The 27,618-nt window shown below is 42.0% G+C and overlaps 1 protein-coding gene and 1 long non-coding RNA gene across 5 annotated transcripts; one reads left to right on the top strand and one right to left on the bottom strand.

Annotated features, from left to right (window-relative positions):
• Positions 1-1,023: 1,023 nt before the first annotated feature.
• On the bottom strand, positions 1,024-16,454 carry IVNS1ABP (influenza virus NS1A binding protein). Of its 3 annotated transcripts, none has more exons than XM_015869855.2 (16): positions 16,247-16,454; positions 12,026-12,265; positions 10,710-10,832; positions 9,763-9,932; positions 9,605-9,680; positions 8,699-8,872; positions 8,148-8,273; positions 7,960-8,013; positions 6,640-6,747; positions 4,884-5,010; positions 4,138-4,362; positions 3,867-3,988; positions 3,563-3,689; positions 3,346-3,477; positions 2,853-3,026; positions 1,024-2,447 (listed from the first exon to the last, which is right to left on the bottom strand). In XM_015869855.2, exons 3-16 carry the CDS (start codon positions 10,818-10,820, stop codon positions 2,194-2,196), a joined length of 1,980 nt encoding a protein of 659 aa, XP_015725341.1. In that variant the 5' UTR covers positions 10,821-10,832; positions 12,026-12,265; positions 16,247-16,454; the 3' UTR covers positions 1,024-2,193. The 3 variants fall into 3 exon arrangements, with proteins under 3 accessions (XP_015725341.1, XP_015725342.1, XP_015725343.1); XM_015869856.2 differs by lacking the exon at positions 16,247-16,454 and adding an exon at positions 12,599-12,923; XM_015869857.2 differs by lacking the exon at positions 7,960-8,013.
• A 49-nt stretch (positions 16,455-16,503) lies between these two features.
• Positions 16,504-27,612, top strand: LOC107317318. 2 transcript variants are annotated; one of them, XR_004308193.1, is made up of 3 exons: positions 16,504-16,618; positions 22,695-23,704; positions 23,929-27,612. It is a non-coding gene; the product is annotated as an uncharacterized LOC107317318 (long non-coding RNA). The 2 variants fall into 2 exon arrangements; XR_004308192.1 differs by adding an exon at positions 21,155-21,312 and having other exon boundaries at positions 16,509-16,618; positions 22,695-27,612.
• Positions 27,613-27,618: the final 6 nt, after the last annotated feature.

The raw sequence follows: 27,618 nt of genomic DNA, 5'->3' as shown, positions 1-27,618 counted from the left end.
ACAATAAATGTCAGTTAATTCTCAATGACAGCGTTACCTTCATCAACTCCATTCTGTTTGCCTAACTCCTGTGAGCGCAACATAATGCAGTTCTCCTCCTCCCTGACTGAAGTGAAGCTTGTGGTAGAATGTGACCTTCTAAGAGTTATTTGTCAGGACAAAATTAATTTCAGGGGATATTTTCATTGAAATTGTTGTCCCGCAGCTGTGTAAGTTGCTTACTTCATAGTTTGAACTATACAAGTAGGAAATTAGAGCAACTTAACTTAAGCACGTTATATTTGCCTTGCTTACCACACAATCAGAGCTCATAAGTTTGATACACTTTAGAGGAAGGCTGATCATGACAACTACTTTGGATTTTCTCAGACTGTACTTGTTAGAATGCACTGCATTTTAGAACTTGGGATAAGTAGTAATTCTCTTCAGTGTTTTCTGCTTCACTGTACAGCCTTAGCATTCTGCTAATGTGCTGTGGGGTGTGGAACAAAACAACTGTAGCTGAAGCTTGGAAGTACTCGTACCTTGTAGAGATGTGAGTCAAAACAGTAAGTTCAGAATGCGATACCACCATAGGCATGGCTTTATTTCACACAGCTACTTGAGTAATGCTTTGGAATGTGCCTAAATGTACAAAATTTCTTACAGCAGTTCAGTCCTGGGGCTGATTTCTCATCTCCTGTTCTATCACCTTATTTTTATTTGCACAGAACATAAAGAGAAGCAGTTTTCTTGAGTTGAGTGAGCGCAGCAGCTGAATGTATCAAGGAGCCAGCTGGCAGCAGGTATATCTCCCCAGGACAAGCACAGTCATTCTTCTTGAGCCTGTTGCTAGTGCCTTCAGCATGGTGGAAAGCACAGGGAATACAGCCCCTTACCCTTCTGGTTCTTCTTGGCCCATGCTTTAATTACAGGTGCTACCTTGTCTGCCTAATACCCCAGGACACCTGAAACTTCTGCTTTCTTGCTATAAACTGTCTCTAATTAAAGAAAACATCACAAAGACACCAGACAGCAACCCAGTGCAAGGATTTCCCAAAAGGTACCTTTAATGTGTTTGTATCAGCAGCAAGCTGTAAGTGCTGGTTTTGGCACCAGGAGTTAGAAGTGCAGCAACTACACATCAGACAAAGTCATCCAAGCCAACACATTATCCATATGAAAAGAGGAAGTGAACTAAAACACAGTACTATGAGCACATAAGAAATCAGGTTATGTGTTCTACCAGAGCTTAAGTTTGTAATATTAGAAAAATAAGACAGTCACTAATCAGGTCAGAAGAATACATTTTCATTGCCAACTCAAATTAGTTGAAAAACCATGAGAAAAACCCCATACTTAAAGTTTGTTTTACAAATGTTAGGTCAACCGTAGTAACAAAACTTCTGTACAGAAATCACCCTCTGCATTTTTTTTCAAAATGTTTGGAGCCAAAATAATTTTCCCATACTGGAAAGTCACAGCTACATCATGTTCAGAAACTCCATTCCCATCAAATCAAAGTTCTGCATGATAAGTTGCAATACTGTAGCAGAGGCAAAAAGCTCAGAAGCTCATGTACGGTGGTAAATCAGTTGTCCCATTCAATCTCTGTCAACTCCAAGGCTGCCTCCTTGCTTCAATAACTGTTTATCTGCCATTTTTATTTCAACAGATAAAACACTCTGCTGAGTATATAAAAAACTGTTACAAAAAGACAATCATAAAAGATAAGGTAGTGGCAGGTATGTCTTTTTAATAAAAAAATAGCCATTATATCTGTTTAAATAAGGCTTGTTACAGATTGTTTCAGTTACTGAAGAAAAACAAGGCCCAATGAGAAAACTATCCCCCACAATCCTTACACTTTCCTGCCCCAAGAACATACTACAAAAAAAGAAAGTTACTTAATGTGCAAAGTGACAAAAACAAATGCTGGAGGAAGCTCCTGAAATGATATGCCCAGTCTAGGTTCTCTTGTAGTATCTTCAAAGTCTTTTAAAAAAACTAAAGTTCTAAAATACACCAGAAACCCCTTCATCTCAACATTCTTTCCAAAACAAATATGTACAGCACATTAATATCCAATATGCAAAAGCTTTGTGTTGCTGCTGGCAACATCTACACCCTCCCAAGCCCTATTCACATGCGCACCTCTACTAAAACACAATTACATCACTAAGCCTGTTAATTTGAAATGGAAATTCAATTCACTTAAAACTTGTAAATTTTTGTGTAGGGGCTCCATTCATTTGATTCTGGGTTGTAGACTTCAACTGTGTTCAGGAATTCATTGCCATCAAATCCCCCAACTGCATAAATAGTGTTTGCCACAGTTGTAATCCCAGCATTGCTTCTTGGAGTGGTCATATTTCCCATCATCTTCCACTCATTTTTAGCAGGGTCATACATCTCCATGCAGCTCACTGCATGAGAGCCATCAAATCCTCCTCCAACAAAGAGTTTTCCTATGCAAAGGAGACAAAAATGGGAGTTTCAAGCATCCTTTACATTTCCGACCACAGCCTCCCTTTTTCAAGGGAGATCACACAAAAATGAAAGAGAGCTTGAAGTTTCCTGTCAGAAACCATTTTGTTCGAAATCTAAAGTCACAACATGGATCAGCTGGGCTCTCCTGATCATTACAGCACATTGCTCTGAAACATTTTCCAGCATCTCATTTCAAACAGACGCAGTCTGGAAGGTGCAAAGTGATACTCTGAAAAGAAGCTGATGCTCCTAAAATAAAGGCTGCTTATTTTTCTGGCTATAGCTTTTAATCAATTGAAGGCATAGCCAGGTTATTCCTATAATGTTTCCTCAAACACAAATTCATGAACTGAATGAGGTTGCTTAATCCCACAGGTGCTTACCATTGTGCACAGCCACTCCAGCTCCCCTCCGAGCCACATTCATAGGTGCCATGAGGGTCCAGGTATTGTTCTCAGGATTGTAGCGCTCCACGCTACTTAGGCAGTTCCATGACTCTGCCCCACCAATGATGTACAGGTGGCCACCCAGCTCACAGACTGCAGACTGATGTCTCCCTGCAAGCAAATGCCACAAGCTACAAGCTCAGCACAGAAGCCCTGCACCAACAGCATACTATAACAACAACAAAATAAAAAAACAACTAAATTTCAGCTGCTTTGAATCTACAGTCTCCTTCCCCTGCTTCCCCAGGGAGGTGGTTGAGTCACCATCCCTGAATGTGTTTAACAACCATTTGATGTGTTGCTCAGGGACAAGATTTAGAGGAGGGTTGTTAGGGTAGTTTGGTTAGGCTGTGGTTGGACTTGATCTTTAAGGTCTTTTCTAACGAGCAATTCTATGATTCTATCATTCTCAGCCACACAACAAACTTACGGATATTGAGGGGAGCACAGCTTGTCCAGGATTTTGTTATGGGATCAAACACATCACAGTTCTTAAGTCCCTTTTGGCCATAAGGATCTGAACCACCAACAATGTACAGTTTTCCATTCAGGGCACATACTCCTATTGATAGAGGAAGTTACAGTAAGTAAACTATTAAATTAATAAAGAAAAAACAAAAGCTGTTGATCAGCTGCAGATCAGTTACCTGCATTGCAGCGATTGGTTCTCAGTTCCGGAACAGGAGTCCAGTCATCTATTTCTGGCTCGTACATTTCCCCACAGCTCAAGTCATCTGAGTGACCATTTGACCCACCCACAACATACAGCTGCCCCTAAATGGAAAACATGAATTCCCGTTTCACTTACAAGCAGGCAACGATTCAACTCATTATCACTCTACTAACCTTGTAAATATAATTATTCAACTTCTGTTACCATTTTATGAAGCTTGCAATATCTGTCCCACCTACATTTACATAATTCCAACATTTCACCTAATCTTCACACACCATTAAAACTGCCATTTGGAACCGAGCTCTGGGTGTTCTCATGGGTGCAATGAAAGTCCAAGTGTCCTTCCATGGATCATAGCATTCCACTGTACGCAAACACTCCTCTCTGTTATAGCCACCTAATAGAAAAGGCAAAACGTTAAATGGTATCAATTCTCCAAAGACCCTTCAGTTTTAGCTTCAGTTGTTTCCTGACTCCCCCACATCAAGCAATTTTTTATTTTTTTTTTTAATTATTATTTAAAATAACTGTTAGTGTTTATTTTACCTGCAGCAATTAGCTTGCCATTAAGCTCAGCTGTGCCCAACCCAGATCGAGCATACTGCATGGGAGACATGGGCTTCTCTATTACATTGTTTGGCTGCAGCTCAAAACTCAGACTCTTCAGCAGGCGTGGCGTGCTCATGGGAGAGCTCTGAGGGCTGTTACGGCCGTGCAGGAAGATCACGCACAGCACACTGTCCAGAACAGCCAGGCACAGGTAGGTGTTGCCTGTAGCAAGGAGAACAGAAAGGAAGACCAGTATAAATGACTGCCATTTATGTTCTTTTAACATATGTTCTCTCCTTCTAAGTAAAAATTCTTTCATACTATTTTTTATGGTTATTAGTTTCAAGTGTTAGCCTAGTTACTGAAAAACACTAGTTTTAGGTAATTAAAACAGTGCTAATAACACATACGACAGCAATTTAAAACAATGGCAGAAGTCTCCTCCAGCGCATAGCAAACCACTCTGTTAATTAGCCAGACTGCCCATCTCCTCAGGACTTTCTGGGTCAAGCTGTATGTGCTACAAGATTTCAGATGTCCTCATAGACATGTAATCAAAATGCAGGCGATCCCAGTTTGGAGCCCGTTATATTAGAAACAGCCCACAAATTTACTGGGCAGTTTACTCAATTCAAATCATCAACAAGAAAGAACACTTTCACAGACGTGAACCCCCTGGAGGATGGGAGGGAGCAGGTTCATTATGCATCTTAGACAATCTCCCCGCTTCCTCTGATACTCACTTGAAGTTTTTTCTGAAGCAATGATTTTCCATTCATGTTTAGAACTCTGCACAGTAGCACTCGGAGAAAGACTTCCAGAGGAGCTGCTACTTATCTGTTTGTGATCATTTTCACGTGGTGGCTTCTTCTGCAAAATCAAAAGGCAGCTACAGAAACCTAGACAGAGACTACCTCCTTCTACCTTTCCCTCTCAGCAAATACAGAACTATTCAAGAGAACACTCCTACTACCACCTAGACAGACCATCATTTATAGCACACCTTAACAGAGTATCTTGCCTACTCAGAAACAGTGGCCAGAACCACCCTACATCTTAGCTGGATACTCATTTCAGCCTTTGCTTGCACCTTTGTATTCTTACTATGCAACCAGAAATAGTTGCTAATTCCTGGACAATATGCATCACTAGCAAAAATTTCAAACCAAAGGAAAAACCCACCTCAGTCTGAGACAAGTGACTTACAAACTAAACACCGCACTCAAAAACTCTGTATCTGGAAGTTAATTGCATAATGCTATTTGGAAGTGAATTAACTATCCTCTTCATTCCCTGGAGACAAATTAATTTCATCTCATTTCTGCTCTGAGGTCAGATTGTCCTTCTTGGTTTTTAATCCCTTGATACTTCCCACTAGCGAGAGATTTCTGCTTCCTTCTTCAATAAATTTATACTGTGATATACCAAGGAAAGCCAAAGATTCCCATTTCAGACTACACTGCACAGCTGGCTTTTTTTCTAAAGTAAACCAAACACAGAAGTTAAAATTCTTGCCTATTCTATTTAGGAATGAAAATTACAACCTCAATACCAAAGTTTACAGTGCCCATGTAGTTCCTTGCAGTCTGATTTCTATAGAAACTGTCATAAGATTTCCAGAGTACACCAGTCATAATAACCTTACAGTATGGTTTAATAGCTGTATTTGGCTCAGCATGGAAAGCAATTTGCTTGTGGATGGCATGTTTCTTATTTCTGAATCTTCATTCAATTAAAACTTTGTTCTCTTTTCCTTAAACTGCCTTAACAGCCACAGAAATTGCAATACCTGTAACTCAAATTTTATTATTGGTTTTCCCAGACTCATTGCCTGTGGATTTTTCACATTCTCTTGGCTGCCCACAGTTTCTGAAAAGCTGAATTCAAGAGTTCTTGTTATAAAAAGATTTTGTAAAAAGAATTTTTCTGAAAAAGCACAAGACCAATTTGTAGACTCAAAGCATCATCTCTCTCTAGATCAGAAATCATTTACTGCTACTTTTAACAATTTCCAAGAATTTTCTGAACAGAAGATAAAGATGCTGGCAGCTCAAGGATTAGAACTTATGTCTGGAATATTTTTCCATGCTGAGATTTTAACAGATACATCTCATTCTCACGAAAAGGAAAACTGCATGTCATGCCAACTTTTTTCAGTGTCTTAGAGATGGTTTCCTAGACCACCCCTACTAAGCTGCAACTGATCTGCTACAGCTTCTCTACCTTTTCTTCTTCCTAACAGCCTAAGACCTATTTTGAAGTGAAACCACCAAACCTAAAGTGCTGTTTTTCTCACTTTGAGTCAGTCTGATGGAAACTGATGAAAACCCAGCAGCAGATTCTAAATATTTGCCTCCAAGCAGTTTTGATCAAGATAGACATTCTTGTCCTGTATTTTGCCATTACAGTTACTTCTTCTGTCACAGTACACAAGACTTCAGGCTGCTGTGAACTGCTCCAGTCTATCTGGGGTTACCTCAGTCTGTCTGCAATTTGTACCTGCACAAACTGAATGTGGTCATCATCACTGCCATACACCTCAGCCTGTCCATCTAGCAGATTTCCATCAAGCAGCTTGTGATCAGCTGAGTAGTACAGAGTTTGAACCTGCAAAAACAACAACAGAATACCCATGTGGCTACAGTTTCTGCTGCTACTTGGCTACAGGCAGATTAACAAAAGGCAGTCGCCAGTATACTTCTTGTCATCTCATCTCAATCTAGCAGAATAACAAAACTAAAAGGAAGCAGAAGTCACGGTGGCAATCTTCAAACATTGGATGAAGTTTCCTTACTTTTTCAGCTTGAAAGAAATCTTCTGTTTCCAAGGACTTCTACTGAGTTTTCCAGTACAGAAACATTATACAAGCGAGAAGTACATTAATTTGCAGATTTAAGGTTTACATAGGTTCACAATCTCATGCAAGTATTTGTTATGCCCACAAACAAGTTTTCTGCTTTGAAAAATACACATATTTATCTTGACCAAAAAAAAGTTAAGAAAAGCCAACAACGGACTCTTAAAAGAAAGGTATGGGGATGAGGGAAGACAATACAAATTTAAGCAGAGGAGAAAACTGCTATCCACATCTAAACATCAGATGCAACTGTTTGAAATGCATCTGAATTTCAATATGATCAAAGTTTAGAAGGAGTTATTCCAAGAGGAAAAGTAAACTGAGAATATGACAGTATCAACATGTACTTTTGCCTAAACAAACGTTTCTCAAGATCAATTGTGCCTGTAGAACAAACTGGGAAAATTTTGATGTTTCATGGATATTTCTAAAGCCAATTTTTTTTTTTTTTTTCCAGCCAATTAGGAATTTAGACTCCCCATTAATTCTTCCATTAACAAGTGCCTGGGCTACATCTTGTATTAGTATTCATGAGCAAAGCCATTTAATAACACAAAACTTTTAAAATAATGTATCCTGTAAAGGAGTAAACACCATTAAATCATCATCATCGTTCTCTGCCCACAGTGGATTTTCTTAGGAGAACTGGGGCAGGACTGCTGCTTCTGTACGTGTCAATACACTTGAGGTTTCTTCTTGATTCTTCAGCCTTGGTATCCTAGTTTTGTTAATAAACCTATGGGGAGATAAATCAATGGGGAGGAACAACCATTAGAAGCTTTTACCTACTTTTTATTTACAAGCAAAACCTGCAAAGGAAAGCATCAAGACCTAAAGCACATTTCAGTACCACCTCCCCAGTTCTAAAGCAAGATACATGCTACTTCTGAGATTACTATACAGCACACAGTGAGCAAAAAAAAGAAAGCAGAAGACCAGACTGAACAGTTCATTCAGCTCACCTGAATACCCCCCCAGTTTCTCAGCTTAGGGGTACCTACAGTAAAATTTAAATTCTTCAGGGTCATAGTTTAAAAAAAGAGGAGAAAAAAAAAAAAAAAAGAAAAAGGGATAATCCTTTACAATAATTGTTTAAAAAAAATAAAAAAAATTTTAAAAAGTGTTTAACCCCATTTTCTTAAATACTAACCTCTTCCATCAGATCTTCCAGGCTATCTCCATTTTCCCAGATGCTGCGCTGTACCCAGTTGATTACCTTTGTGTACAATTTGCCATTGCTGGGTAGGCCAACATTGTCTTCAAGCATTACTTCAAGCTTTAAAAAGAAGAGAAAAGCATAACTGGATGATTTGCTCCACATCTTTTACCCTATTTATAGCACACCGTACTTTACATTGTGAGTGTAACTCTGACTGTACTGCGGAGCTACAAGACAGCAGGAGCTCTCAGACTGTGCAGCAGAAACTCTGAAGTACATTTAAGTACAGCTGTGGTTAGTCTTATATGAAAGAAGGATGACAGTATGTGTTCTCTGTAGTTAAGCTGCACAGTAACGTGAATATTAATACAGGCAGAACGATCATGTTTTGTTGGTAAAACTCAACATGCTATGGCCTCCCAATTAGAATTAGGAAAATGAAATAGTAACTCCTCAGATTACTGTTTGGAAAGCTGATTTGAAAATTCCTTCACATTGCCTGGAATCCCACAACAAAACGATGTCTACAAACTTCAGCTCACCTTTAACCGTGGAAGCTTGAGGAATTCTTCCTGTTCTGAAATCTGCAAAAGATGCTCCTGAACGTACCCATCAATCTTGTTCAATAAGCGTAAGTCGCCCATACAGCTTACAAAGTTTCGGTAAGAGATGCAGCTCTGAATATCCATCTTGGAGAGCAAGTAGTCACCACAGACCTTTTCAGAAACAAGACGACATCTTAGTTTATGAGGTTTTGGTATGTATAAATTATCTGCTCCAACATACAGCAACAACTTGCTTCTCACTGCAGAATAGTGACTGTTGCTATACCCCCACACTAGCTACTGTAAATGAAACGTTACCTTCCATTAAAGCATGCATTTATTAAAAAAAACACACACACACACAAAAGTTACTGACATAATATACCAATCCCACCTTTTTCTACTATTCAAAAATTTTCTACCTATTCAAAATTGCATATCTGCAATTAAGTGAAGATGCAAAACCCAATTCCCTTATCAAAATCCCCATCTGTAGCAAGAGTGAGCATTTCTAAAGCCAAGCACTAGCAAACTTAACATTCAGCAGCACCTGCACTATTCCCTTTTTGCATACCAGAGCCACAGATTTGCAGGTCTAATTATGTGCCCCATAACAACTAAGCACTTCACTGCTTCCCACAGACCTGAAGGTAGCCAGCTACAACTCATACACCATTTTACTTATACATGTACACAAATAAAAACAGCTTCAGAGAGCCCTTCAGCACAAAGATAACACCCATGAAAGCAATACATGCTGATGTCACCCAAGCCAATAGAAACAGAAGCTCACATCCCAAACTCTTTCTCCACAGTCCATTTTTTATCCCATTACCACCAAAAAGCCCAGCACTGTCTGCCTGAGAAAGCATAAGGGCCAGGTGGAAGAGCTGGGAACTGTACCTTCTTTACTCTTTCCATCTTCAGCTTCTTTGCTGCAGAATAAACATCTTTCACCAGTTCTTTATCGGCTTTCAACCTATTGAAAGAAATACAACTTCACTACTTTAGTTTTTCAAAATCAAAGCCTGTCCTCTCTAAATTCTCAGAACAATACTTACTGAGCAGTATAGGCATAATTCAACAGAACTTCAACAGCATCTGGATTGAGATCATCAAATTTAACATGAGAAATTCCATGAGAATCACTATCACTATTGAAGATTTCGAACAGGTAGGGACTGCAGCAAGCCAGCACAGCTCTGTGCGCAAGCATCTCATGCCCACATACCTTTATTTAAAAGATAAATAAGAACCATAAGAATTTTTAATACATTTATTATATAACAGCACAAAGACTTACCCAAGTGAACGGCAAAGTTCAATTATTTTTTGTTTTATTTTATAAGCAATAGATTTCAGTTTACATCACCTGAGAAAAACACATTTGTGTGGCACATTGCTTCTCTCAAAGTAGTACCTGAACTTTACATTTTTAACATGGATTTTTGAGGTAAAAGTATTGTTGTGGCTTAACCCTCCAGACCACTCAGCACCACACAGCAGTTCACTCACCATTCCCCACCAGTGGGATGAGGAGAGAATCAGAAAAGAAAGGACGAACCCATGAGTTAAGATATAAGCTACTTACCAAGAGAGAAGAGATATATAACAGTAATAGAATATATACACTTACAAAAGAAGTGATGCACAAGCAATTGCTCATCAACTGCAGTCCTCACTCTCCCATCCACCTCCCCCTCATTTGTACAGTTTTTCACACAATGCCACGTGGTACAAAATGTCCCCCTGGCCAGCTTAGGGCAGCTGTCCTGATTCCATCTCCTTCACCAGCAGCGCAGGACAAGCAGAAAAATCCTTGGCTCTGCACAGCCCTGCTCAGCAACAGCTCAGTTACCAGTGTGTTATCAGCACTGTTTTTCTCCAAAACGCGTAACACTGCATCATACCAGACACCACATCCCAGGACAAACGTATGGCTTTACATGCCATAAAGAATAAAGAAACACAACTAACTCAAACACCATCCTGAAAAGAAAATAGTTACCTGGAGTCGGACATCACAGAACTGACCGCTTTTACGTAAGGCATTTAGTTTGGCAACAGATGACTCGATGAAATTTTCATCTTCAAACATCAAATATCCATTAGGAATCATTTTGGTGTTGGTCTGGATGAAAATGGAATGTGCGTCATTTACAGATGAAACATTTTGCTTCATTATAGAAAGACAGACTGTTTTTGAACATTGCACATTGGCGGTAAAACAGACACTACCTCAAAACACAAGTAAACTGTAAGATATCTATTGCAGGGGGTGCTGACAACAGTTCTCCGGACTGACCAGATCAGTGATTTTTCAGAGATAAGCCACAACTTTTTAAAATAAGACTAACAAATAACCAAAACGTAGTCCATGTCACTGCAGCAGGTAACAGCTCCAAAACTAGATGCTGTGCTAGAACTGTGGGCCAGAAAAACAGATTTATGGCCTTCTATAAAGACCAAATCTGAAATCTTCATTACCACCGCCTGCTTCACATTTGCACAGATCTGAAGAGCAGCTACAATGAAAACTAAGAAGTGGGAATTTAAATTAACGAGGGAAGCATAACAGCTATAGAAAAAAGTAAATCTCGATTTTTGTTTAAATTATGAGAGCAACAACTTAAGTATTTCAGAGTAGCTGAAAATTATGGAAGAACATCAGCATCAATAAAGCTGCCATAAATGTAAGTCACTGCAGAGCCAAAATAACTTCCCCAGAGCATCTCAGCCATATACAAAGATGCCACTGCAAACAAAGTGAGTCAAAACTGGAAAAACATAACCTCAGAAAACTGACTTTTGAATTTGAAAGCTGCTTCATTACCATTTAATTATTTATTTTTAAAGTCAAGTACTTCAGGAAAAGTCCACTTTGCAAATAGGAAGCTAATTAAGAATACCAAAGCATATACCTGAGATGGCATACTGGATTTGTCTCTCTTGAATCTGCAGATCTGACATGCAAAAGTAGGATTTCCTCAACAGTTTTAGAAGAAAGAGTATATGGGATGCTGCTAACTTTATCAGCAATAATCTGCATTTCCATCTGAAGTTTAAGAGAAGTCACCTCTGACAAACTTTTAGTACTAAAAATAGCAAAGCTCACACAAGTAATTGCAGCTTGAATCTACTTGTTTTCACCTCACTTGTTCAACTCTAAGCTGACAGCAGACCCAGAAGTGTTTCAATTTGCGTACATTTTCAACAGTGCTTTCTTGAACATAAACAAAATAAAAACGACAGCAAGTTTTTAGGGTCACAGAACTTCAGGAGAACTCTGAGTGATCACAAACACAGCTTACAGTATTAACTTACCTAGCAAATATGACAGTAAATTTGTAACTGGGAAATCTTACAGTATTTCAGTGGTATGCCTGTGGTTAAACAGAGTACTTCGATATCTTCTAAGAGGCAAGATGCTTATTTAAATGCAAAAGCAAACTTGTCTTTGCAGCTGCAAAATGGATTCCAAAACTATCAGGCTTGAAGATGATGTAATCAAGTCCTTGCAAGCTATAGACATGAATTTCTTCCGTGATAATCGTGCATCGTAATCTGCAATAAAGGAGAAGTTATCACCTAAGGACAAATTACAACTTATCTGTGTACTCCAGGTCAAACTTCGGGTCACCCAAAGCAGAATTTCCGTGGCCTCACTAAACCCAGATTTCAAAGGCAAGACAACCTGAAAGAATCCACACCCACAGTGCATCCACCAGCCTAACAGGAGGTGAGCAGTATCCTTTTGTGAACCCATAGAGACAAGCCTAACTTCCAGTGCTTTCTGTACCTACACATTACTGCTTGCTTACAGAAGTAGACAACCCCTATGCAACAGAACAAGAACTATTACATTTAAAAAAAAGAGCCACTCCATATGCCTCCTACCTTTTGCTTTTCCTGTAACTCATCTACTTGTATCCTTCTTCTAAATGCCTAAAATGGGCTGAAGATGGACTACAGACATGTCTGAAATGATGGGGAATGTCTCCAGTCCTAAATACTTCCAAATAAAACATGGAAAAGGTCAGAGACGGATGCTTTTTCTGACAACCGCTTGGCTAACAAGTCTCTTCACTGCCCGAACAGAACTAGCAGATCTCCCCGGCTCTGCATCCTGGGGCAGAGTGCTAGGACTGCATGTGGCTGCATGTGGATGAGCCATTTATGCAGGGCTTTTTGGGGAGGAGAGAAGGAGAGGAGGAGGAGCAACAGCGGAGAGGGAGCAGACAACAAACACCCACTCTGGAACTTTCCATGACCTTGATGCTGCCTCAGGAAAAGATCAATCTTTTCAACCACTTGAGTTCCAAAACCATCTTTGCAGCAACAGATTAAATGTTGTGTTTGGAATCATGTTCCTAAAAATAGGCACAGCTCTTTTCATCTCAGCAGTAATGTGAAGTCCCCCACACTGCTGGCAGCACACTGCAGAGCAGCTGCCACTGCCAGTTCCCAGGGGGCAGCCAGGAGCTGCACTCCACTCAACCTCTGCACAACTGAGCAGCGGCTCAAGCAGCCAGCCCCAGTGCAGTAGGGTCAACGGCAGCCCTACAGACAGCCTGCTTCAGCAGGGAGGCAGAATTTATGGAAGTTCTATCTAGCCACTGGAAAAGGCAGGAGCACACAAAGGAGAGCTGCTCTGGTGCAGCAGTGGTACAACATGCTGAAAAAGCGCCCTGGTATGGGGCTGGGGGCTGCGGCCCTCTGCCTGCACAGCAGCATGCTTTGCAAGGGTAAACATCTCCACAAGCTCTATTTACCAAATATTACTCAACTCCAAGTGTTTGGAAGTCACCACTTCCTCCTTCTTGGCAAAACAGGTACAACTCAGTTCCTAAAGCAAACAAGATGTTTTATTTCCTAAAAACAAAACCAAAAGCCTGGTGTACATACTTCCCCTTGAGATTCACCTTCTTTGTAACCTACTATTGCTAAAAAAAAATGCAGATATGACACAAGCATTACAATGAATTAGTTTAAAAAGCTAAAAGGAGCTCTTAGAAACTGTGCTTGGTGCAGACTTCCAGCCTCACACAACAGTTAGAGCAGAGATCCCTGACCTCCCAGCTCCAGACACTGTGTGGCCACAGGAGTCCAGCAGGACACCAGCCCGAAGGGTGCTATCCAGCTGTGCCCAGCCCCAAACCTTCACAGCTGCCAGGACTCTCAGAGGAACTCAACTGCTCACCAATCTGAGGTCTCCAGTCACCAAAGCAAAAGACACACATTGCTGCCACGTCCAGACAATTGTTCCCCTGCTCCACACTCATTGGAATTGCTGTTAATTACCTGTACCAAGTCTTCGGGAAGATTGCAAGCTGCAACTACACGAATAACTTCAGTGTTATACAATGGCTGCACTACTCCTGTTCCATGCAGCACTGTCTCAAGCCTGCATGGGCCCAAAGACAGGCTGATCTCAGGACAGCCCTCTGCAAGCAGCCCTGCAGCTCCAGACCCCAACATCAGTAACAAGGAATCCCGACACCCCACCTACTTCAGTACTACAGAACTTCAAGACTGTAGTGTGTGAACCATGGCTAACATGATTATTCACCGTAAACTATGCACACATGAAGCCTGACACCTCTGCAATGATTACTTCTCAAGCTCCACCAGAAAAAACCACAAAAATTAAAATATTTTAAAGCTACAGAATCAGCATTCCAGAATGGAACTTTTATTTCAGAAAAGGCCCACTCTTCAGTAAACATCTCTTGCATTTACTTTTAAACCAAAGCAAAGAGGAGCAATGCAAACTCTGGGTTGCTTCCCGCTGTAGTTCCAGCACCACAGCACAGCCTGGCACCCACAAACCTGCACCTCACTCGGCAGAGCTTCCTTGCATCCCAATATTTGCTTCCCAGACACTTCACCCGTGCACAGACTGAGGCTTTTGTGTCTGGGGTTGCATCTTATATAGGACTCACAGTTCATAGATAAATTCTCCATGATAAATACACTGCACTAAACTGACTTCAAGATGTGAAGTTTTCCCCTTTTAAACTCATCTTTATTAAAGCAAATTCCATTTATTAAAGCAGGTTGCATAGGAAAGTGTCTGGGAAGGCCTTGAATGTCTCCAAAGAAGGAGACTCCACCAGGGCAGCCTGTTCCCGTGCACTGACACCCTCACAGGAAATTAGTTCTTTTTATCCTTCACTGACCATGCTATCCTCTTACATGTATCCTGCAATGCAACTATACTGAAATATGATTAGTTCAGATAGCTATAACAGCAAACAGAAGTCAAAATTAACACACTTTACATTGTTAACTGCCTTGAAAATGTAGGATCATCTCATCCAAGCTGTGTTTATTTGTTGTTTTGTTTTTAAACAGCACACCACCATTCATGTCTGAGTCTGCATGGGTAAAATATTACACGCTACTACTTTAGAAATTCAAGTTCTTTACATCAGAAATGTAATACAAGTTAATGCTAGTTGATGTTGCATCATTTTTCCTTCGCATGTTCACTTTCTGGTTGTTTTCCATTACAGATTTGTCTTGTTGGTAACTACAAGCTGTAAATGGATAAACATTTCGCTGTAAGTCCACCTAAGCAGTGACTCCCACCACGGCCCACCAATGGAGAAAGGCACACGGCAACACTGGCGGCAGTTACAAACTTTAAGAGAAGATATTATGGACATTCTCCAAGGCAGGTACATGTGCTTTATGTGTAGTACAAGAAAATTCAATCCTTGGACAGCCCTTACCAGTGAGCAGGCCTAAGGAGCTCTATATACATAACTGTGTTTGAAAGACTTCGAAGCAGCAGTTCCTGCTGCAGTGCCCTGCTGCTCCCACGGCCGCGTAGCGCCGCACTTTGCACTGCACGCTGCTCCCCCGCAGCAGTACGTCGTGCCGTACGTCGTGCCGGTGCTGCACTTCCCCTTCCCCTTTCCCACCACGCTAACGTCAACAACCAGTTTAAGCTACGCCTATCTCCCTACTTCGTGCCTCGCCCGCAGTCTCTTGAAACCCGAACTCTTTGTTCCCCTTCACCCCTCCCTTCACGCGGATTTCTTTCTGCCCCCGGCTCGCACTTCCCCACAGTTCTTCAATCGCTCACGCACAACCAGAAATCTTTTCCATCCGTCCGGAAAAGATCCGGAAACACGCGTTCGGCCGCGGGCAGCCGGGCGGCCCGACCTGCTCCGGCCACCTCTCCCCGCGGCCGGCACGTGTCCCGCGCCCTCCGGCGGCTCTCTCCTTCCCGCAAGTTACGGCCGCCGGCCGCGCTGCCCCAAGAGAAGGGAAGAGCAAGTCGTCGGGCGACGCGCCCCGCTTCAACTCGGCGCGACCCTCAACTTCGGAACGCGAAAAATGCGCGGAGAACGGCCCCCAGAGAGAGAGCAGCGAGCAGGAACGGCCCCCAGAGAGCAGCGAGCAAGCGGCGGGACCGCGTTCTCTCGGCGACGGGAGGGGAGGCCTCGCCGCCGCCGGGCCGCGCTCCCGGACTCCGCCTGCGCCTGGCCACGGGCGCTACCCGCCTGGGCCCCGCCACTCGCAGCCCGCAGCCCCTACCATCTGTCTTTCAGCGCGAGCGACGCAGCTCATAGTGGGAGCCTCCAGACTGCGGGGGAAGACGACGCGGAGAAGCAACCTCAGTCCGAAGGGAACAGGGTACGAGGAGAGAGCGGGGCTGAGCGGCGGCAGGCAGACAGCCGACGCGACTGCCACAGGGGAAGGCCTCGGCGCGGGCGCGGCTCAGCCCCGGTGCCCTCCGCCTGCGGCGCGCGGGCGAGAGGCGGAGCTCCGCTGCGAAACGAGGCCGAGCAGCGCGGGGTAGGCGGAGCAGCTGCCGGCCGGGAGGAGTGCGGGAAGCGTCCCACCCGGAAGCCTCCCCCGGAACTGGGCTGTAGTCCGTGGGGGCCCGTGGTCCTTACTGTTCTTTGGGTAAGGAACTGGCTAGAGGGCGGTGCCTAACGGGTAGTGCTTAATGGAGTTAAGTCCAGCTGGCGACCTGTTACAAGTGGTGTCCCTCAGGGGTCGGTACTGGGACCCATCTTGATTAATATCTTTACTGATAACCTAGATGAGGGGATTGAGTGTACCCTCGGTTGGGAGGTGATGTCGATCTGCCTGAGGGTAGGGAGGCCCTTCAGTGGGATCTAGATAAGCTGTATCGGTGGGCTGAGGTGAATGGGATGAGGTTCAACAAGGCCAAGTGCCAGGTCCTGCACTTTGGCACAATAACCCCATGCAGCGCTACAGGCTTGGGGATGACTGTGAAGAGGAGTGTGACCTGGGGGTGTTGGTTGATGCTCACCTGGACATGAGCCGACAGTGTGCCCAGGTGGTGAAGACGGCCAGTGGCATCCTGGCCTACATTAGAAATAGTGTTACCAGTAGGAGCAGAGAGGTAATCATACCCCTGTACGCAACACTGGTGAAGCAGCACCTCGAGTATTGTGTTCAGTGTTGGACCCCTCACTACACAAAAGACATTGAGGCCCTGGAGCATGTCCAGAGAAGGGCAGCAAAACTGGTCTGGAGCATAGGTCTTATGAGGAGTGACTGAAGGAGATGGGATTGTTTAGTCTGGAGAACAGGGGGCTCAGGAGAGACCTCATTGCACTCTAACTTCATAAAGGTTGGTTGTTATAAGGAGGGGTTTGGCTTCTTCTCCCAGGCAATGAACAGGACCCAATGAAATGGCCACAGGTTGTACCAGAGGAGATTTAGATTAGACATAAGAAAAAACTTTTTTTCTCGGAGCGTGGTCAGACACTGGAACGGCTGCCCAGGGAAGTGGTGGAGTCGCCATCCCTGGCAGTGTTCAAGAGGCATCTGGATGAGGAGCTACAAGATCTGATTTAATGGCTTGTGGTAGCAGTGGTAATGGGAGGATGGTTGGACTAGATGATCTTGTAGGTCTCTTTCAACCTTGTGATTCTATGATTCTGTGAAGGGCTGCTCTCTTTGGCAGCAGGTCCCACCCTAGCCCTCTGCTGGCTTTGGCTTCTAGTTGTTATGGTGGAGATATATGCCCCCATTCCTCATGACAAATCCAGGTTTTCCTAGAAAAAGTAGTTTTAAAACATCACTACTGATAAATGAGAGTTGTTTGAAGCCTTGTCTGTTTATTGTGTTTGCATGTGAGATGGCATGATGGGTTTCTGATTCATGGCTGGATCCCTGAGTGCTCCTGCAGTATCATTGTAACTAAAACATGCAGTTGGATCTGGGCTAAGGTTCTTTGCTTGTTCCCTGATTAAAAGCGTCATGGTCATCTGGAAGTCAGGTGCATGTCCCCTATGCAACTTTCTCTTGTCCTTTCTCATGGTTCCAAGGCTGTTTGTGTTGGTCAGAATCTAGGAAATCTAGGGGATTGTTAGATGCAGCACCAGTGTCTTAGCTGTCAAATGTGTAAGACCTATATGATAGTGCTCCTTTCTCTAGCATTCTTCAGGAGTCTCATTATTTTAAAGCAGGGAAGTTGGATAGCCATGGGGTCACAAGAGTAAAGCACTTCCTTTTGCTGAAAGTAATTGTCTAATGTGAAGTGAGCAGTGGCATTAAACCACCCATATGTTCCTCATGTATGTGAATCCCACTGCTCTCTGGAGATGAATGTGGTAATGCAGTACTCGTGCTGTGTCTGGGCCCTCTCTTAAGAGCCTTCCATTGCCTGTAGCAAACATGAATGTTTTGGCTTCTCATATATATCCCTGATGTATTTCCACTCCCTGCTTCTTTCAGTTCTTAAATTACCAACCACAACTCAGTGCCTTCCTTCCCGCTCTTTGCTTTCTTTTTCAATGAAGCATCTTATTAAGAATGTGCTAATCAAAGTCACTTGTGGTAAAGCTGGGAGAGAGAGGGAGGTGAAGACCAGACATAAGTTCTATGATCAAATAAAGTTGTCTTGGGGATGTTCCTTAGAATCTCGGTATTAGTACAAATGCTGTTACAATATTCTCAAGAAAGAGTTTGTCTTTGTAATAACCATTAATTTTCATTATCAACTATTGCTAGTGATGTCAGAAAGCAAGTATGGCATCTTCTTTACAGCACAGGGTTGACAAATGGCTATCTCCCCTTGGTTTCACAGAGATCATTGTGACAAGGGATACATTTGGGCTTTTGCAAACTGTGGCTAAACTCTGAGCTCAGGCAGTGTCTTCTTGAGTCCAATTAAATTTTGGTCACCAAAACTCACTGCCCAAAAGATTGCTATCTAATTAACATGAATTTAGTTTACCTCATTAAAACACTACTGTTGCAGCTAAGATGTGGCTATGTGTCCTGTGAAGACTTTTGTAAATGCAGATAAGTTTATTTCAGTGTGTTTCCTTCTGCATGTAACCTGTGCTAAATGTTAAACATAATTCTCATTCTTCCTCCAAAAGAGAGCAGTGGAGTGAGAAACAAGCTCTCCTCATCAGTCACTTTTCACAGAATCACAGAATCACAGAATTACCCGGGTTGGAAGGGACCTCAAGGATCATGTAGTTCCAACCCCCCTGCCCAGCAGGGCCACCAAACATACACATTTACTAGATCAGGTTGCCCAGGGCCCTGTCCAACCTGGTCTTGAACACCTCCAAGGACGGGGCATCCACAACCTCACTGGGCAGCCTGTTCCAGACTCTAACGCACCCTTCTAGTTAACAAGAACTTATTTCCCCTATACATCCAACTCTAATCTTCCCTCGCCTCAACTTAAACTCATTTCCCCTAGTCATTTTTTTCCTGTTTTTTGTCTGCTATTTATCAGCCCTTTCGAAGAGTTTACTCCCCTCCTGGGAGTAAGTTCCCTTCAGGTACGGAAAGGCTGCAATGAGGTCACCCCGCAACCTTTCTCTTCTCCAGGCTGAACAAACCCAACTCCCTCAGCCTGTCCTCATAGGGGAGGTGTTCCAGCCCCCTGATTCATCTTTGTGGCCCTCCTCTGGACCCTTTCCCAAAATCTCCATATCTCTTTTGTACTGGGGCTCCACACCTGGACACAGTACTCCAGATGGGGCCTCACAAGAGCAGAGTAGAGAGGGACGATCACTCCGATATCCCTGCTGAACCACCCCTCTCCTGATGGAGCCCAGGATCCCATTTGCTTTCCGGCTGCCAGAGCGCACTGCTGGCTCATGTTAAGTTTTCTCATCTATCAGGACCCCTAGGTCTTTTTCAGCCGAGCTGCTCTCAAGGACAACTCCTCCAGCCTGTACAGTGTGCCTGGGGTTCTTCCGGCCCAAGTGCAAAACCTTGCACTTTGCCGTGTTTGAACCTCATTAGGTTCCCCGAGCCAGCTTTCCAGCCTGTCAGGTCCCTCTGAATGGCATCTTTCCCTCCACCGTATCGACTGCACACTCAGCTGGTGTCATCAGCAAACTTGCTGAGGGTGCACTCCATTCCCTCATCGATGTCATTAATGAAGATGTTAAAGAGCACCGGTCCCAAGACAGACCCCTTGAGGAGCCCGCTCGTTACCGGCCCTCCACCTGGACATAGAGCCATTGACCACACCCTCTGTCTGCGGCCTTTCAACCAATTGCTTATCCATTCTAGTTGTCCACCCATCAAATCTCACTTCCCTCCAATCTGGAGATGAGGATGTGATGGGGGACCATGTCAAAGGCCTTGCTCAGGTCCAGTAAATGACATCGGTCGCCTTCCCTCATCCACCAACGCCGTCACTCCATCATAGAAAGGCCACAAGATTAGTTAGCATGACCTTCCCCTGTGAAGCCATGCTGGCTGTCTCGGATCACGATGCTTGTTCTTTATGTGATCAAGCATGTTGTCCAGGAGGATCTGTTTCTCATAATCTTCCCAGGCACAGAGGTGAGACTCACCGGCCTGTAGTTACCCGGGTCCGTCCCTGCTCCCCTTCTTGTAAATGGGAGTGACGTGACCCTTCCTCCAATCATCCGGGACCTCACCTGACAGCCACGACTTCTCAAATATGATGAGAGCGCGCTCAGCAACCACCTCAGCAGCTCCTTCAAGACCCTGGGATGCACGCCATCTGGCCCCATAGACTTATACTCATTCAGTCTAAGGAGGCACTCTCGGACTTGCTCTACCCTTACAGTGGGGAGGGATTACCTCCTTGGTCCCACATAGAGGTATGGGGGTGCAAGACTTAGGGACGTGAAAAAAGACTAGAATCCTGGCCACCAGTGAAGACCGAGGTGAAGAACCTTCATCGGCACCTCAGCTTTCTCTTCATGCTGTTGAAGCCATTTCTCCTTTTAAATTTAACCAGAGTAGGTACGCCCATTTTGGCCTGTCTCTTCTGGCCAATGTACCTGTAGAAGGTTTTATTATTGTTTTTCACATCCCTCGCCAAGTTCCAGTTCTGCCTGCGCCTTGGCTTTCCTGATCCCACATCTGCAAGTTCGACGGCAATCCCTGTATTCTTCCCGGGTGACACAGCTCTTGTTTCCAGAGCTTGTACACCCCTTTCTTCACCCTCAGTTCTCTTAGCAGGTCCTTGCTGAGCCATGCCGGTTTTCTACCTCTCCTGCCCACTTTCTTATTCAGGGGAATGGAGACCTCTTGTGCTGCCAGGAGGGCATCCTTGAACAGTAGCCAGCTCTCCTCAACTTTTGTTCAAGAAGATAAAATCCTTATTTAAGAAAGACAAGGTATTACTTTTCTGGTTTTCTAAATTGTTTGTTCTTTCATATAAAACTAATCAGTGGTAGAATTAACATTGCACATGCAAAAACATCTGCTTCAGCTTTATCTAGGATCCCAAGTAGCTTAGCCAAAAGTGTATCTAGAAATCATCAGCAGTTTTATGTGAATATCATAATTATTTAAATGACCAATCCAAGGTGGCAGCTGCCCCATTCTTCTTTGTTACTGAACACATTAAAAACTGGTTAATACACATTAAAAACTGGTAGTTAAAACTTGACTGCTGGCAAGTACTGAAATGCATGAGATCACTCTATCTAGATGAGGTGTCTGAGAAAATTTAGATACAGTGTGAGAGAACAGTGTTAGTAGCTGTGTCCATAAATTTTACAAGCCAGTTTTTTATGAAGTCTCTGTTCATTCTTCTTAAGTGATGTAAACAACTTTCCTTCCAAATTTCGTGAGACACCACAGTGACCTTCTTTGAGATCAGGTAGTATTGTGTTGGATGGAAAACCAGACCCCTACCAACACAATAAATTATATCTCATCTAATCTCCATGAAATAAACAGAAGTCGTTTTAATTAATTAAATTGGATTAGATCCATAGGAAGCATACACAGGATTCTGTCAGAGCCACTAGTTAAAGTCTTCTTTAAAAAAATACATTTTTCTAACTACCTGTCCTTGAAGGATCTAATCTCAAGAGTACAGCCTTTAGGATGAAGTATCGTGGGAGTTCCAGTCTGAAAATGTACCTCAAACAGAGAAAGTAACTACAATTTTTGAAAAATTGTAGCTCTTGCAACTCTTTCAAGATGATCTGCACCATGTGACTGCCAGCACATGCGTTCAGTACATAGAGATACTGCTTTAATTTATGTTACCAGTTACCTTTATTTGCTTGTGACAGGTTTAACAGTGTTTAAACAGCATGTAACACCAATATGAAAGAATAGATGTGTGGATGTAAACTGTGTAATAGAGTGCACAAAGCAGTATCTGCCGTTCTGCTGCTCTCTGGGGAAACAAATCAAAACTGGATATGTGAATCTGATTCCCCACCAATGGTGATGGGACATATAAAGAGGAGTCTTGCTTTAAGTCTGGTTCTTTGAACTATGTGTGTTCAGAAAACTGGCCAGGAACTATCCTTCAAAAAATCTCTGGTTTATGGCTTTCCTGTAGAACCTGGAATTTTGTTATTGGTTAAAATGAAATGAACTTTTACCTACTTTCATGTTGTATTAAATTACGGCAGCTAGGTGGTGAAATTTGCAAATATATATATAGTAATACTTGTCCATTATAAAAATGATGACTTGTTCCATATATCTGCATTGTATATCTTTCTTGGCTACATAAAGAAAATATTTTCTTTGGCAGAAACATCCTGTTCAGAGTGGTGCACTAGAAGGCTGTAAAACTGTTTTCTTCTAAGTTCTTTGTCTTCATGACCTTGCCAGCTTCTGGCTGTGAAGGCAAGTAAGATCTTTGTACTATTTATTCTTAATGTTGCTTTTACAAAATGTTTGTTGACTCTACTGCAATGTGGTAGCTACCAGTTAAGTTTTCCCTTTTCCCCTTCCTTTTCCTTTTCCCCTTCCTTTTCCTTTTTATCCCTTTTCAGAAACTGATTTATACTAGTCCAAAGATCATATTTTAGTGTTGGGGGTTTTTTTTGTTTGTTTTCCAAGCAAAGCCCTTTTTTTAGTGTTTCTGCATACTTGCCCTTAATTTTGTGATGCTGGCTTCTAAAAATAATATTGATAACATTTATTTAAAATCTGAACACTGCATGTATAATCTCTTCAGAAGCAGAATGCTGGCATTACTTCTGATTCATTATTTAACTCTGCTAATGTGCTTTAGCCACAATAATGATATGAGATTCTTAATTTCAAAATAGCAGAAGAAATACACAGAATGTCCTTTACGTCCCATGAAAGGAAAGCTGTTCCCTTTGTAGATCATCCTGAGAGAAGGCAGAAGGTTAATTAGAGAGACTCCTTTCAGGCTATTTTTTCACAGGTGGACAGAAACAAACAAAAGATGAGTGATGTTGTTTCTTGGTCAATAAAAATGAATTAATCTTAAAAACTCATATAATTTGTTCCCTGCGTGGGATACAAAAAATACTTAATTGTGTCCTTGCTCTGTATTATGCTGCAGCTTGACAGTGTCTGAATAAATAGCCCTCTCATGCATGTACTTATATCCTCTTTGATTCATCCATGTCATTTATGGTTTTTTGTTTAACATTTGTCAGATGTTTCTTTTACAGGTAGGATTTGGTTCCAAAAACATTGATGAATACTACGCTTGGCCTGCACTTGATCTCGGATTTTGATAGAGCTCAGTAATGCTTTGGTGGAAATGAACTATCTGAACCAAAGGTAGAGTTTATTTGTAGGAGTATGTCTTATTTGTTTAATGAGTCATGATACTTTGCTATTCTGTAACACTTTCTACTTTACTACCTCAGGGCTGTATGGAAACAAATTCAGCAGCATAGAAATGCATGTGAGGAGACAACTATTTTACACTTACGCTCTGCTTCCTTATTTATTTGTAGTTTTTTTATTTGTTTGTTTGGTTTTGTTGGTTTTTTTTTTCACAGATGAGTGGGCTGCTTGAGGAGAACTCTAATTTGCATTGGGTCTGTGCAAGAACCAGCAACACTGACAAAAAAGTGACTTGCCGAACTCCTGAATCAGAAATTCTGTGTGATGTCAGCAAGTACAGCATAGGGCTTATGTTGGATGCATAGTACTCCCATTCTAGGGCAATACAAAATACCTGGGAGGTTATCCTTACCTCCTCTGATCTATGGAGGTAGTAACTACCTGTGTCTTTAGCAGTTCTCTTCTCTCCCTGGAGCCTGGAAGAGGCCAAGATTTGTGTTAGAGGATAAGAGAGATGGGGATGTGTAAGGAATGCTATAAATCTCAGTGATATAGGGATTTCATTATGTTCTTTATTGCAATAGGAATCTCTTCAGTGGTTGGGCTAAAAGAATAACTGAGGCAACTGAGATCCTTCTGCTTGCATACTTCCTTTGAAAGCTGTACAAGTGACTATTCCCAGTTTTTATTGTTTTAATATTAGTCTGGTAGCTTCCAATTGCATTAATATGAGCAAATCTCTCCCAGTTTTAATAATGTACATATTTAATGTCTGCAATGTGACCTGTTTATATATAAGGAGATTGTCACCATGAATATTATAAGACACAAGTAGCTCCACTTTTCTCCATATGGAGAATTTAAACACAAGTAAACTGGAAAAAAAGCAATCTGACTATTAAGATGAAATATTTTGGCCTTCATGTTAAGTTGTTATCATACCTAAGATGGAGAGTTTGCAACATGCTGGTAAAAAAATGTTTCTGGTGCCAAGTAATTATTGATGTATTTTAGATGTACATGTCTTGTTCCATCTGCAAAGTTCATCAGCCATCCCTACCAGACAACATCAAGTTCCTACTCCTACTATAGCTGAAAGCATGTTTACCTTTCAACTCTGGAAACGAGAACAAGAATTGGGTAATTGCATGAAATAATAGATTTCACACATCTGGTCAGTCCTATGTGTTGTTTTTTACTATATTACTCTGGTAATTGCAGCATGATTTATTTATGGTTGTATACTTGTAATAATCTTACAAGTTTATAATATTAGAAAGATATATATTTAGGAAAAAGAGAGAAAGTTGTTAGTGTTTTTCTATCAGCATTCTTCAGTTAATGTACGCAGTCAAATAAAACATAAAACCTCTCCTTTTATAACACACAGACTCCCCAGGGCATGGCCCTAAACTGCAAGAGCTCAAGGAGCATTTGGGGACACCTTTTCTCAGACATAGGGGCTGCAATTGAGTGGTGCTGTGTGAAACCAGGAGTTGGACTCAATGATCCCTGTGGGTCCCTTCTAACTTGGTATATTCTGCAATTCTATGAAAAAATGCAGTGTGTAATCAGCTTATATGAATTCTGATGGTTACCAGAGGAAACAAGGCATATGCTCATATTATATCAGTTCACAGAAATATTTTTACTTTGTATACCTGGGGCATGAATTCCAAAAAGAAACTAATGTTTTCTTGCTTTTCTCAAAGGAAGTCAACAGATCATCTACCTTCATCTATTTTTGTCTTCTGTTTATTTCTCTTGTTTTGTCTTGTTCATTTATGGTCTGTCTTTTGAATGTTTTTCAGTGATTTTCATTGTTTATTTTTATGTCACTTGGCAAAAACCAAAGAAATAAATTACATTCTCTGCTGCAGAGAACAATCAACAGTAGCTTTACTGCTGTGGTATTTTAATGGGATGTCTTGTCATTTCCTTTCATTTATGAATGACATTCATTTATGAATGAGATTTGAAAATGAGATGGGAAAAGGGAAGCATCATAGCTATTTGTAAAGTTGTAGTTGCCAAGTATAGAAGGAAACACAATTAAAACCTTTAAATGAAAGCTCAGTCTCTTCCAGTTCTGCAGTCATTCTGTTTTTAGGAGCTGATCAGGATTATGATCTGTCATTATTTGGAGTTCTAGTATAATTACTTCTCTTTAAGTTTTTTCCCACTGTAGTTTCTGATCCCATTGCCAAGATTAATGACTATCATCTTACAACAGTGCAGAGGGATTTATAGACTCATATTACAGTTTAAGCAACTGAGGCTTAAGGCTAAGCTATGGGTTCTAGTAACAAAGGAGGTATGTAGCAAAATCATTAGTAAGATTCTGATTACCCAGTTCCTCTATCAACACTTTCAGCATACAAATATTGTTATGATGTGATACAAAGAATAAGAAGAATGACTCATTCACATATGCTTCTTTTTACCTTCTACATAACTATTTAGAAGATTACCTTAAGGATATGAGTGTCTCAGCATGACATTGAGCAAGAAGTATTCTCACACAAGTTTGGCTAAAATTAAAAAATTTGAGATTTTTTTTAATTCATCAGTGAAGGCTGTTGACCAAATAATCTGCTACCTGCAGGTATCAATATGTTATATTTTTATATTCTCTAGCCACCATTTCGGAAATGAAATGTTGAGGCTGGAAAACTGTATATTTAGGGGGAGAATGAGTAACAGCAGAATCAGAGCAAAAAGTCTGAGGAAGGAAATAATAAAAAGAAACACTCTGGACCTTACCAGGATTTCTCAGATTCCAAATAGAAAATGAGCAGACAAAGAAGCAAACCAGAGTGGAAGAGGTACTATTTGTAATTTTGTGATGTCCTCCTTTTTTTCATATGTAGCCTGTACAGCACTTCCCTTTACCATTTTCAACCTACAGATTCAATTCATTGTCATCCTAAAATTCTCTTAATGAAAACTCTCTTGAATTCGACTTTACCTGCCCTGACTCCTCCTTGACTTAGGACTTGCTTATCTTGTCCTTATCCAAAGTCATTTTATCCATTCTCTCTTTGCATTTCCAGGTACACCTGTAGGTTTGCTGCCTGAAAACCTTTCATTTATTATCAAACCTTTTATCAGCTCTCAGTTCTGAACTCTCTCTGCTTGCTCCCAAGCTCACTGCACTCTCCCTTACTCAGAATTTAGGTCAGAGAAGCAGTTGGTGAAGTGAGATGTTATTTTTCCACAAACCCACTGGCAGATGCTTGCTATCTTAGATCTTGCTAGATCTCAGATCTAGATCCCATATCTAGAGGAACATATTAAGCAGCCAAAAAACTATACCTTGTAGATATGGAAAAGGTGTCCATAGTTTGTATGGTGCAAGAAAGTCAGCTCTGCAGAGCAACCCTTAGCCTGCTGCCTCCTCTCAGTGCTGCGGTGCTGGCAGTGCTGCATGAGAAGCAGATGCACTGCAGATTTCAAGGGCTATAGCAACTCCAGGATGCCTCTGGCAGCAGTTTGCAGGTAAAAGGTGTGAAAGACAGAACTGGTTTTCTTTTTGTTGTCTCAAAGCTTGCTTCATGAGGCCTTTCTGATGATAAGACTGGCGACTGCTAACTATCTAGGAGGGTGAATGGTGGGTGTTGTTGTGCCACAGTACTTCTGCTTATGATTACAAAGATAAGCAGAAGCAGAATGAGCATTCTTTCTCAGGGGTGCTGCTCGAAGGAGTGGACCACTGCAGAAGGCGATAACGCTTGTGTCCGGCAACAGAGACCCCCTCTTCCTTCCTTGCTGGCCCATCTGTGGCCAGGAATGTCACAAAAGCTGGTTGTGAATCACTTTTCAAGAAGTGTTTGCCTGTTTGTTCAGAAGTTTGGTATTTCCCCCAAAAATGCTGAGCTGCAATTCTCAGACTTCGAAGAGGAAAA

Source organism: Coturnix japonica, chromosome 8 (genome assembly GCF_001577835.2).
Source record: "Coturnix japonica isolate 7356 chromosome 8, Coturnix japonica 2.1, whole genome shotgun sequence".
Classification (NCBI taxonomy): domain Eukaryota; kingdom Metazoa; phylum Chordata; class Aves; order Galliformes; family Phasianidae; genus Coturnix; species Coturnix japonica.
Note: the sequence above shows the minus strand (reverse complement) of the source record. Positions and strands in the feature narration are given on the sequence as shown.

Bases quoted from the DNA above. Each gene is read 5' to 3' on its own strand.
- IVNS1ABP (XM_015869855.2), bottom strand. From the start codon at position 10,820: ATGATTCCTAATGGATATTTGATGTTTGAAGATGAAAATTTCATCGAG. The intron at 8,014-8,147 runs GTTAGTATTTAA...ATGACCCTGAAG, and splicing joins TGGAAGATCTGATGGAAGAG to AATTTAAATTTTACTGTAGG. The intron at 3,478-3,562 runs GTAACTGATCTG...CTCTATCAATAG, and splicing joins AACCAATCGCTGCAATGCAG to GAGTATGTGCCCTGAATGGA.